Genomic DNA, 13,798 nt, shown 5'->3' with positions numbered 1-13,798 from the left:
CAGTTGTCCACTTTTTTTTTCCAATTAATTTCATATTTGTTGTTTTAATATTTGATAATCACCAATAACTATAATGAATTAAATGGGAGGGCAGTTAGAGGGCCATGAGGTAATGTAGGAGGGCTGATGAGTGGAAAGAGGTATTTTTGGGAGGGTTGTGGGAGGGCTTATTCTATTCTGAATAATCTAACAAGTTTTTTTCTTATATAAGGTGTGCACCACTCTAAACTAACAATACTTCAATTACTTTTTCTTTCTATCTCTTATACTTTATCACTTTCGCATTAAAACTCATGCTATCCAACAAAGTACCTATTTTTAGGGGACGGAGTGAGTATATTATATGTATTGAGCACGGCAATATTAACCTCAACCACTCCCAAACTTGCAAACTAATAAGGCAAAAAAAAAGTAATAGCCTTAGATATAGCACTACTTGTAAGTCCTTTCTACCATTTAAGTAGAATTCTCAGTCAAGTAAATATAGGCATCATCTTTTCTACCTGTGCATGGAGATGAATGAGGTAGGGCTAGATCAACAGGAAACTACTAAAAATCAAGAGCAAAATACCAAGTTAATCGATAGCCATGGGGGTAATGCGCCTCTTGGCAGCCTTAGCTTGAGGTGCTGCTGCTGTACTTGGTGGAGCATGTTTAGCATCACAGTTCTCATCCTTCTCTTTCAGTAAATTCTCTTCCTTTTCTTTTCTACTATCTACAGAAGCACTGCTACTACTGACATCAACCATGGCTTCTTCCACGAGGCTCGTATTTTCATCACCCGTCACTTGCTTTTCCTCTACAAGACGAAAATTCATCAGTATACATGTTTTACATCTTACCTAACAAAGCATATTGCATGTACAAACCTGATATGGGAATAAGTGCCCCAAGTTCTTGATTTTCAAATTCAAGCAGTGTGCAGTATCCATCTTGAGAGGATAACACTAGAAAATTACCGGACGGTGACCTGTATAAGAAATGTAGAACAAATAAGAAAGCTGGAAGAATTAAAGATCTATATATACAGAAAGGGGGGAGTAAAGATTACCATGCAATGTCTGTTATAGCTGCATAATGAACTCCAGCTACAATTACTATTGGTTGAATGCTTTCAGTGTCATAAACATACAAGGAGTTCAGCGTGGCCACAGCAAATATAAGGCGATAGGGGAGCTTAAATGATGAAGCTGACCAGAGAGAGAGATAAAATAAGATAAGAAAGAAGGCAGTGCTAGGACTTTTAGATCCAAAGAGTGAACAGCAGAGATGAATCATACATGTAGTCGTCCCTAACAATTTAAACTTCATGGGGCAAAACCGAACAGCAACAACAGGTTTACTTGCACCAGGAAGCATAAGAGCAGGTCTGCTTGACAGAAGGCATAAAATAGATTTTCAGCTTATATATAACCAGCCATGAAGAAGCAAAACTGTAATCTTATATGTCGACATGTAGATATTAAACAAAATTTAGCAGAGTCAGATCTAGTGAGTCAACAAAATAGGAATGTTTTATCAAGATTAACATGTTGACTGTATTGGAATAGAATTTAGTTAGTTCTTGCCTGGAAACATCTTTTCTTGAAAATACATAAGCAGTATTGACAGGTTCAGAAGTTGGTGTGCTTTTGTGGGTACCTGAAATGAAAAAAAGTGTATGACAAGAGATTTTTTTTAACTTCAGTGGAGGAAGTATAACATGCTCTCAAGCCACCGAACTATACAAGAATGTAAAATTTGGATACCTGCGGGTACAAGTAAAAATGATCCATCTGGAGACCAGGCTAATCTTCGAAAGAAAGATGGCAGTGTCTCATCAAGGAAAAGATGGCTTCTAGCTGACTGAATCATAGTAAAGTAAAACTCATTAAATTCAGTATTTGGTGTGAAGCAAGATATAGTACAAATTTTTTGTTTTAAAACCTTAGACTCATCAGGCACTGGCAACTCTGCCTTTGAGATGACATGCTGGCAAACATAATTTGACCTCTCAACACCTTTGGCTTTAGAAGGCTTGTTGACATAAATACGACAAGTCCTGTCTGAACTGAACGATGCTGCATATTTCCCCAAGGGGTCCCATGCTACACCCTGAACATAATGAAAATGTGCATCCAAAATTTGGTGTACAGAACCTAACATAGGCAATAAAGAGTTAATGGCTTAAATTGCACACTTTGCAGGATACCAGTATTAAATTTATATTTGCAGTCTTACCCTTATTAGCATCCCATATGATGCATGAATTATCTACTGAACCGGTTATGAGATATGCCCCATCAGCAGACCATTGCAGGTCTAATACATCCTTACGATGAAACCTGAAAGAGTCTTATCCATGAATATATGGCAAATGACACTTATAACCAGTTACCGGCATATATAATTGAATACATACTTTTTCATATACAGGGTGATTACACATTTTGGTTGCAATTATCAGGCTGCAAAAACTAAATATATTAAATGGATACATTGAATGCTCACACTAAAGACTTGTAGACTTTCCAAACTTCAGCAGCATCAGTAACATTTAATTTCCATAAAATCAGCTCTCCACCTGCAATAACAATAACATAAAGCTTTAGGTTTTCTAAGGAAGAATAAAATTTAAATGAACAATCTAAGTTTAGGCAACTAACCATCAGCACCAGAAGCCAACTGGTCTCCTGCAGTTTTAGAATAAAGTTATATTTATGAAAACCTACTAACAGAGTAACAATCACGTGTACGTAAATCCACAACAAAAACAAAAGGAGGTTCTAGTTAATGACTACTAAATGTAAAATATAGTGTTCTTCATCACGCTTTACTAATATTACCGGATGAGTTCAGCAAGTGTCCAAATTTAGGTCCTTATTGTCCAGAAAACCTCATTAGCAATCATTGGTCTTAACAGGGACAAATTTAGCAAATTGATTTACCTTCTTCTCCCTTCTTAGTCTGTAGGAATGTAACCTTATAAACATTTTCATCTATGCATAAGACACAAAACTACTGTTGAAATAATGAATCAAGAAGATTTATTCTGTACAAGGCTAGATAGAAAGCCAGAGACTGTATTATGAAACCATTCTCTCATTTGGGTGTCCTTATCATTGCCCCTTGCACCAATATCTGATGCACTGCCAGGATCTTCCTGGCTGTATTTCTTAGGAAACTCAATTGTCCAGAAAACCAGGTCCTTCCATTAATGGAGGCATTTGGTAGTTGGTACTAATAATTGTACAAATGTTATTTTTCATACTGTAGATAAAAAAATCATTGAAGTAAACTTGGAGCACTGGGGAACATTTAGGCAGAATGAGAATCTCAGTTCAAAGTGAAACAATAAGAAAACTGACCAGACGGGGAGAAGCGAAGTGCATTTACAGCAGAACTATGGTATGACAGATTGTTCTGGTAAGTAACTCCAGGAGCCTTCTTTTGGTCGGAGCTAGAAACAGTTGCCCAAATCTGCAGATCGCCATTAATTAGAGATACAAAAATCCACCATCAATGTTAAAGTAAATTCGAGCATACTCTCCTCTGCACCTAAAATTGCATACCAACAATTTATGCTTGCAATTTTGAATTAGAGATACAAAACCCACCATCAATGTAAAAGAAAATTCGAGCAATACTCTCCCCTGCACCTAAAATTGCATACCTATAATTTATGCTAGCAATTTTGAATTGGTAAGATGTGTAACAAAATACAACAAAAAGAAGTTTGAAATTTTAAAACTAAAACAATTCCTGAAATGCCAAAATAAACTAAATTTGGATGAATTGTCAGTTCAAATTAGACTAACTCTCCTCAAAGTTGTGGGAAAAAATGAGTCCACACCGGAAAAAGTTGCCAATTTCATGGAACTACTCGCCTTAAGAGAGTAAATTAACCTTAATGTCGTAGTCGGCGCCGGCGGTAGCGAGGAGGGCGGAGATCGGATGGAAATCGCAGGCGAGTACGGGTTTGGAGTCGTGCCAATTGATCTGAACCGTTCCACCCCTCATTTTTCTTCTTAAACCTAAATTTGTTCAGCAATTAGAGAGAGAAGAATTGCAAATCCGAAAAATTCAGAGGTTTACGAAGATGGTATTAGGGTTTGAGCAGTATTAATGGCGGGAGCAAGAGCAGCAGACAAGTGAAGGGGATTTGGGCGGGAAAATGGAGCACAAGAATAAGGCTGGCAAAACATACCGAAATACCGAAATACCGCACTTACCATACCGAAAAAATACCGAAAATACCGAATTTTCGGTATACCGCACTTTTCGGTACGGTATGATACCTTACCGGTAGATTAAGGTACGATAAAGGTATGGATTTTGCATATACCGCGGTATACCGCATCATACCGCAATTACGGTATGTACTGCAAAATTACGGTATATACCGTAATTTTGCGGTATATACCGTTAATAAATATATTTTTTTAATATATATATTATTTATAAAATTATAATATTTATATTTTTAAAACTAAAGAAAGATTAGAGGCATAATTCGTAAAGCAGTAGTAGCCATCATTAATTCATTATTCTGCCCTAATTCTAAATCTCAATTCTTCAATATTTTATAAATCAAACAGGTATGATTTGCGGTATACCGCGGTATACCGCAACACGGTACGGCATACCGAAATATCGGTAAGGTAAAGGTTTTCAAATTTTGACATACCGAATTTTCGGTATACCGCAATGCGGTATACCGAAAAATTCGGTAAGGTATAGGTATGGCATTTAGTCATACCGCAATTTGCGGTACGGTATGCGGTATGGCATTCTCGGTGCGGTATACCGTACCGTGCCAACCCTACTCAAGAATCGCTCTGGAAATTGTATAATCGTCATCTTCTCTTAACAAGATAGATCTCACGTAATTTATTGCTATGTCCCTTTGTCAATACTGGTCACTAAAGTAGTCAATATTTATCACACTTGACATCGTTTGGTAGCTTCATGTTTCAACTAGATATGATTAGGGCTGGGTAAAAATATCAAAAAAATAATGTATCGCTCGTATCGTATTGGAAAATATCAAAAAATTATCGAATTTTTGGTATATCGTAATTTTCGATACGATACGGTATCGTATCGTAAGTTTTCGATACGATAACGATATGAATTTCCTTATATCGCGATATATCGTTTTTATACGAATATACGATATATATCGTATATATCAAAACATATTCAAATTCAATACATATTTGAAGTTTAAAATTATAAATATATGTAAATCCATTTAATTCATTCATATATTTAAAAAATATATATATGAAACCCTAATAAGAATACTATTTATTTTATTGTGTTGAAGTTTTATTAATTTTTGTGTTATTTTTCAATTTTGAAATTATATTTTTCGATATACAGGTATTCGATACAATAACGATATTTCGATATATCGTAAGATCGATACGATATATCGAAATATCGATACGATAACGATATTGATATTATCCATATCGAAAGTTCGATATATCGAAACTTTCGATACGATAACGATATGAAATTCTTTCATATCGATATTTTTGATACGAAACACGATACAACATTTTCAATACGATATATCGTATCGACCCACCCCTAGATATGATTCAATTCGTGATAGTTATCATGATAGTTAGAGCTAGGCCTGTCAAATCGGGCATCCGCGGATACCCGATCCGAAATTTTCGGGTACCCGATCCCGAAATTCCAAAAATCCAATACCCGATACCCGATCCGAGTTTTATTTCGGATACCCGGATACCCGACTCGGGTATCCAGTCCCGAAAAATCGGTATCCAGTCCCAATTGTGATTTTGATTTTGATTTTTTTTTTTTGAAAAATTAACTACAAACTTTTAGAATTTATTTCATAATAGTTCGAATTTAATACAAAGTTGAAGTAGTATTCGGGAGAAATAACGACAAACTTTTAGAAATTTAAAATTCTTATAGTGATTCGAATTTAAGAGAAAATAACTACAAACTTTGAGAAGTATATGCGGCCAACTCTACTGCAAATATGAAAAGTTGTATCGACCATCTGCTTTTCCAACATAAAAATGTATATAACTCCATGGACCATGGTGGAATTCTATTTAGGCAAAACAATTCAATAAATAAAATAATAATACATGAATATAATGTTGCTGCAGCTTTATTTTGATGTATTGCAAGGACTATATTCCAAGAGGAGAGGGAGAGATTAGGAGAGGGGAGGAGGCGTGGAGAGGAGGCGTCGTGAATTTTGGATATATCCTAAATTAAGTTATATTTAAATATAACTTATTGATTTTAAAAAATAAATCGGATATCTTGGGTATATCTGATCGGATATCGGGTTATTGGGAGAGATTAGGAGAGCGGTGGTGGAGGGCAGCGAGAGGGGAGGAGGCGTGGAGAGGAGGCGTTGTGAATTTTGGATATACCCTAAATTAGTTATCATATACGCTAACTTATTAATTAAAATGTAATTAATAAATTAAGTTATATTTAAATATAACTTATTAATTTTAAAAAATAAATCGGATATTTCGGGTACATCCGATCGGGTATCGGGTTATAGGGAGAGATTAGGAGAGCGGTGGTGGAGGGCAGCGAGAGGGGAGGAGGCGTGGAGAGGAGGCGTTGTGAATTTTGGGATACCCTAAATTAGTTATCATATACGCTAACTTATTAATTAAAATGTAATTAATAAATTAACTCATATTTAAATATAATTTATTAATTTTTAAAAATAAATCAGATATTTCGGGTATATCCGATCGGGTATCGGGTACCCGATACCCGATCATCCAAAATTCTCACTACCCGAACCCGATCCGATATCCGAAAAATCGGATTTTTGGTATCCAATTATCCGACTTTTTCGGGTTTGGATATCGGGTATCCAATACCCGATATCCATTTTGACAGGCCTAGTTAGGGCTGTCAAAATGGATATCGGGAATTAGATACCCGATATCCGTACCCGAAATATCGGGTAATTGGATACCCAATTTTCGATTTTTCAGGTTTCGGGATCGGGTTCGGGTATATGGTTATTGGATTATTGGGTATCAAGTAACCTGATATCCAATCGGGTATACCCGAATTACCCGATTTTTTTAATTTCTTTTAAATTTAGTAAATTATGTATCTACTTTATTATTTAAAAAATCAAATATACTCCTGAAATCCTTCACTCTTAAGTCACATTTAGGGTTAAAGTATGAATTGTGATGTTTATTATGGATGAATGATAGTATATTTTTATTTCTAATAATTTGTAGTAGTTTTTTTTATCTTAAACTCAAACTACTTCAAGTTTGTGTCAAATTCGAACTACAAGTTTGTATTTATAAAATTTTGTAGTTAATTTTCTTTAAAAAATAATTATAAAAAATATTTAAAAATCCACAATCGGGACTGGACACCCGATTTTTCGAGACTGGATACCCGAGTCGAGTATCTAGGTACCCGAAATTATTTTCGGATCGGGTATTAGATTTTGGGAAATTCGGGATCGGGTACCCGAAATTTTCGGATCGGGTATCCGCGGGTACCCGATTTGATAGGCCTAATGATAGTTATCGTAGTTTCGATTAGTTAATTTATCTTCATTGGGTGTTTCGTAGCTTAAATAATTGTGAGTTATCCTATTTAAGTGTTTGGTAAAATTATGATTGTCCAAATTATCCTCATTAATTTAAGTTAATGACTAAACTATCCTTATATTAACCTAATAATTCCTATAAATGTAACACCCCCCCCCCAATTCTCACCATTACGTTGTGCTTCCACGTCACAAAGAATCTGGTTAGTTTACTCATTTTCATCTAAACAAGCATGGCTTATTTCGTTTGTTCAATTGCCGATTTAATGTTCCCTTAAGCAGTTTATATTGTGCTTCCACATCAATTGTCAATTTACTGCTTCCACGTCACAACCGTTTTCGTTATTTTGTTTGGATTTTCGAGAGGTTTTTTTCCTCTAATTTTTGGGAATTTTTTTTACTTTATTGTGTGTTGATTTGGTTTTATACAGTGTTGGGTTATGTATTGTGATGCATAGCGGTGTTTCTGTAGTTTTTGCTTGTTTATGTATTCAAATATAGGGATAAGGTGCTAAAAATTTATTACATGTTCAAACATATCTCCAAGTGAATTTGTTGGTTTCTGTACTCAAAGTCTCAAATGCAGTGTTGTTTATGTGGTATTTGAAATTATTCGTTTGTTGTTTATCAGTTGTTCATTAGTTGGCTTTAGGAATGCAAAAATTGTTGATACAGTGGTTGTCTAGTGTTTTTTATAAAGTTAATCCAATGTTTTATGCTTTATTCGGTCTGTGTATTAGTGAAGTAACTTGTGTATTTTTCATTCACATTGTTGGTTCGAAATGGTCGATGCAAATAGAGCGAACAGAGGTGATGGATCCAGGCGTAGTTGGTCCGGAAAGGAAGAAGAAATCTTGGTTGCAACTTTGGAGGAGCTTGTGGCTAAAGGGTAGAAGTCTGATAATGGCTTTCAATACGGATACCTCAATGAAATAGAAGAATCCCTAAAACGTGAGTTCCCAACCTCGTATATTAAGCTCAATCCTCACGTTCAGTCAAATATCTGTTCTTGGAAGAAGAATTATTCCTCCTTGGTTAATATTATGGGCCTAAGTGATGTAGGCTTTAATAGCAATGGTGATTTCAAAATTGATTGTGAAAATGATCAACAGGCGCAAATAGTGACGGTATATTTTTACCCCTTGCAACTTGTGAATATGATTTAATTGAATTAACTAATCAAGTCATACTTTTTAGGGATATTGGCACCTAATACCATGAAACTTTTATAAAGTTGGATTTTTCCCACGAACTTTGAAATTGGCAAATAATATCACGAACTTTACCCCGAGTTTATTATTTTCCCACCAATGAAAAAATTCGGACAAATAAAATATCATGATACGGAGTTTTTTTTTTGTAATTTCTCGATAACAACTTCGAGAGTTTCAAGATTTTCAATCTTTTGAGAATAGTTTTTCTTGAAGCACACCCTCCAAATTTTATTCTTCAATATATTAATATAGCCAAAAAAAATTCACTAGTGGAAAATAACAAACCCAGTGTAAAGTTCGTGATATTATTTGTCAATTTCAAAGTTCGTGGAAAAAACCCAACTTTTTGAAAGTTCCATGATATTAGGTGTCAATATCCCTACTTTTTAATAACAGATTGATAGCAATGCTCTTTTCATGAGTAACAAGCGGAGGACTAGAAGATAATATTTGGCAAGAATAGAGCTACCGGGAGTAATGTTGAGGATGTGATGAAACAAGTGAATGCATTGTATTCACAGCATAATTTAGAGAATACCGGCACAGTCCATGTTGATGATTTTGGCCTCAACGATTTGTTCACTGGAGAGGGAACGAGTGTCAGCTTGGCAACGAATGCAACTGCTAACAGTGTGACTGCAGGGGAGAAGGCTACTCCTCCACCAAAGCGATCAAATAAAAAGTGAAAGGGACATGATGGGCTGGAGTATAGATACATATTTGCAAGAGGCGTGCATGTATGTAGTCAATGTTTATACCATTCAATTCAAATATGGATTGGAAAATGGAATTAATATCTCTGTAATTGCATTGGCAGTTTCCCACGAAAATTACACCGCTACAATTGTCCCTAAATTAATGCCTCTTTAAAATATCCATATCATACTGAAAATCCGGTCTGCAACATACTATCTTTAATTACTCGTCCATTTTGTTCCATATATATCTACATTCAAAAATAATTTTTGCACAACTTGTTTGTAATTAATGCAGTTAACAAATGTATACTAGGTTATTACATTAAGAGTAAAGGTCAATGTTGGTCCTAAATATATGACCAATACGAATTTGGTCTAAAAACATTCACTTTCTAAAAAACAAGTCCAAAACAAATGAAATCCTTGTTGGAGTGGTCATTTTTTTACGGTTCCGTCAAAAAACTAACGGTCATGCCACTGTGCAATTTCATGCCCCATAGATTAAGGAAAAGTTTTGTCTTCAAGGTCCTTTTTTGACACTTTGGCCGGAGTGGTCCTTTTTTTACGATAAATTTTGTGCCCAGTTAAGGAAAAGATTTCCCTTCAAGGTAATACAATATCTTCTTTCCTTCCTTGAATTTTCGCCTAAATTCAGCATTGGACAACAATGCGCGACATTCGTAGAATGTCCATAACATTCTCCACGGAACTCTGATTGGGATGATCAAGGTACCAACGCGAAACTCTTTCGAAGATGAAGAAAATTGTATGTAGCACATCTGATTAGACTTCAGAATCACCAGCAAATTGGGATTGAACTGTGACTACTGTGCGCGACCGGCACATCGGGCTGTTGGAAATTTTCCAAGCTCTCTGTGCAGCTTTCAGCTACCGCTGGCTTGGGTCCAGCGGGATATTTTGACATTTTTATTCCTTTTTCAGGTCTATTTTGCACATTTCTCACAAAACACGTCAAAATACCAAAATGGATAAAATATGCAAATAATGGACATGTAATGCAACTTTGACACTCAAAACCCTAAACCCTAAACCCTAAATAATGGCCTTACTTGTAAAATCCGAGCGTATCAACTACAAAACGAGCCCTTACTTTTTACTCCTTTTGTTTTTCAAAAATAAAAACTGTTGTAACGACTAGGGATGACAAAACGGGTAGCAGGTAACGGGTAATTCCCATTCCGACCCGATACTCGCTAGCTATCGGGTACCCGCTACCCGACAATAGCGGGGCACGGGGCAGGATCGAGTAGTGTGTCTTAGAGTTTTGCGGGTAGCAGATATATTCGATATCCACACGGATATACTCATTAACCCCGACAATGCCTAATATTATTAGTATTGGCTATATATCCATCATTCAATACTTTATGTTAAAGGTTATTATTATTGGAAGAGAAAATTTTCAATATTTTTTATACATGATGGTATGTTAATTTTCTTTTTCTCTCAAAATAATCAAATCTTAATTATAGTAAAGAATCAGAAAAGGACATGTGAAGATCAAAGCTTCAACTATCTTAGTAGTTTTACAAACCCAACTTTTAGTTTGAAGCACTTTCGATTGAAGGGTCAAACTCGACATACTTAAACTTGGAAATCTCACACTATCACATATAGAAGCACCAATTTCTTTGAAGCACTTTCGATTGAAGGGTCAAACTCGACATACTTAAACTTGGAAATCTCACACTATCACGTATAGAAGCACCAATTTCGGGTCGGATACGAGATACCCAACACGGGTCATATCGGGTATTGGGACAACAAATTTGGCTTAAATCGAGTACTGGTACCCAACTTGTTGGGTGCGGGTACCTGCGGGTAACCCGTTTCGCCACCCTTAGTAATGGCACAGATTTTAATGCAAAATTGATAAAGTAAGAAGATAGAAAGAAAATGTTTGATAGTGGAAAATGGGTCTCACCTCTTTAAACAAAATTTTTTTTACTAAAATGGAAAGTTTCTATGTTTAAGATACAGACCAAAGACAAAAAAAAAAAAGTTTATATTTATAAAGAAATATAGCACAATTAGTCAAACATTTGTTCAGAACTCAATATATCACACCCTGCCCACAAATTTGACTTAAATACTTCTGACAAAATTGTAGAATTATTGCGACTCATTAATGTGGGGCTCAGGGCATGTATGGAGGTAGAACATATTGCTAAGGCTCGTGAGCGCCTGATTGTCCCCACGCATCATGTATGATTCAGTGGATCAAAATGCATGGATTATTTCTGTGTTGACTAGGACGACGCTCAAACGTTGAAATGAAATATCCAATTATAATAATTTCAAGTAAACTCGTTCTTCACATTATACTCCTTCACTGTATCCATGTGAAAAAATATTCTATATCACAACATGCACATGGATATCTAGTTTTTGAACCATTCTTTCTAGAGGATGTTGCAAAGCAAAATTTATTAACTTATCTAATCCATCAATAAAATCCCAATTGAATTCTTCGATGGCAAATTTTCTCTAATACATCCAATCTCTTCCGGAAATTTTGTTCATTTCACTGTCCTATCATACAAAAATACTATTAATAGTATAACCAAATATAATAGTAACATTTTGAATTATTTAACACACAAATATAGAAGAATAGCTAACAAAAAAAACTTGTAGCTTTAAATAGAAAAAATTGGACAAAAGAAAAGGGAAGAATAAAATGAGATTGAGGGGAAAATGAGAAATAAGAAACTAATCTTGCATAAGAGTAAAAGATTTCTGATCATCCATATATTGTGCTCAGAGATCTGTGAGCACATGTACTTGTGCTCACATATATATTTGTGCTCAAACATTTGTGAGCACAATTTTTGGGCGCTCGTGATTGCTGAGCAATCCAGTAAGCATAATTTATTTCACTCACAAACTGTCGGTGTATATTTTTCCTCGCAATTGTGCTCAACGTTGTCCTAATTTGCGAGGGCAAGGTGTGCTGGGAAATAGGTTGTCGGAAACGAGCATACTTTTTGTAGTGAAAATTGGTTACTATGTTGTTCTTAAGGTTACATAAAATAATAGAATTGTTTGATCAATTAATTTTAAAGAATAAATCATAATTTGAAGGCCAATCATATGACTAAATTAATGTTTTTAACTCAAAACCGAGAACTAGGATTTACAAAAGGCAAGCATATTTGTTTGTATACAAATCCTATATGCGTTACTCGATTGATTTTTATGTTGATAAGCCTATGGTGTTGGGCTACTGTTTTGGGCTGATTGTGCATAGTTTTGAGTTGTTAGTGGTCTTGTTTTGAAACCATTAATAATAGGTTGAAAACAAAATAAGGTTATTTTTCTAAAATTTTCTTGGAGTATATGTAACATTCCACTTTTTCGAATCCTAATTTTTGAGATGTGAAAATTTTGCATTTAATACTTTTAATGCTATGAAATATGTGGATGAAATTATAAGTAATTTATTGCATGATTCCGTGTGACCTAATTGCCGTTTGGAGTTAAATTGGAGTTGAATAGTCAAACTTGTTGATTATATGACGTGGCTATTGAATAGTCAATATGGTGGAAAATATGACGCGGCCGTGGAATGGTCAAAGTCGTTGTAAGTGTGACGTGGCGGTAAAATTTGAATGGTGGATTTTGTTATGCGAATATGTGAATACTTTGGTGCGGGGTGAAATAATATTGTGGTGAATTATTTTCTTAAGGGATGAGTGAGAATTTAATAGGAGCATTATTTAATTGAGTGAGATTTTCGACCCCTCCTATTTATTGGAAAGGAATTCTATTTTTCTTGGATTTAATTATTGCTTGGGATAATTATTTAAATTAAATCCAAAGTCCGATTATTCCTTATTTCTCCATGAAAATTTCGATCCCTATATTTATCTAAGGAGATTTTCGAAAATCTCTTATTATGGGAGAAGGGATATTTTTATTATATTATTTGATCCCTTATTTATTCTCCTCCAGAAATAAATTCAAATATCCTAGCATATCTTGTCATATCTAAGAAGATCTAGCCATATCCTATTTAGATTAGGATTTTAATTTCAATCCTTGTGTAGAGATTCAAAAATCACGCCTATTTCATATTAATTGGGGAGTTTATTATTTTTATTCTGCTCCGTGATATTTTATCCTACTCCGTGAAATATTCAAATTAAACCATAGGCTAAATAAATAGCCTAAAAATTCGAATTCCCTATTTTTCCTCTTCAAATTTTCGCCAACTACAACTACCATATCTCCTCAAATCTTTTATTTATTTAATTGTTGGATTAAATCTTGCACTCTATAAATATAAGAGT

The 13,798-nt window shown here is 34.8% G+C and overlaps 1 protein-coding gene across 1 annotated transcript; it reads right to left on the bottom strand.

Annotated features, from left to right (window-relative positions):
* Positions 1–396: 396 nt before the first annotated feature.
* On the bottom strand, positions 397–4,113 carry LOC125196359 (chromatin assembly factor 1 subunit FAS2). The gene is made up of 12 exons (XM_048094852.1): positions 3,886–4,113; positions 3,348–3,459; positions 2,646–2,672; positions 2,491–2,563; positions 2,221–2,324; positions 1,927–2,138; positions 1,749–1,845; positions 1,569–1,641; positions 1,281–1,369; positions 1,052–1,190; positions 870–970; positions 397–799 (listed from the first exon to the last, which is right to left on the bottom strand). Exons 1-12 carry the CDS (start codon positions 3,997–3,999, stop codon positions 576–578), a joined length of 1,365 nt encoding a protein of 454 aa, XP_047950809.1. The 5' UTR covers positions 4,000–4,113; the 3' UTR covers positions 397–575.
* Positions 4,114–13,798: the final 9,685 nt, after the last annotated feature.

This window comes from Salvia hispanica, chromosome 6 (genome assembly GCF_023119035.1).
Source record: "Salvia hispanica cultivar TCC Black 2014 chromosome 6, UniMelb_Shisp_WGS_1.0, whole genome shotgun sequence".
Taxonomy (NCBI): domain Eukaryota; kingdom Viridiplantae; phylum Streptophyta; class Magnoliopsida; order Lamiales; family Lamiaceae; genus Salvia; species Salvia hispanica.
The sequence above is the reverse complement of the archived record's forward strand: the minus strand, read 5'-3'. Positions and strand labels throughout refer to the sequence as shown.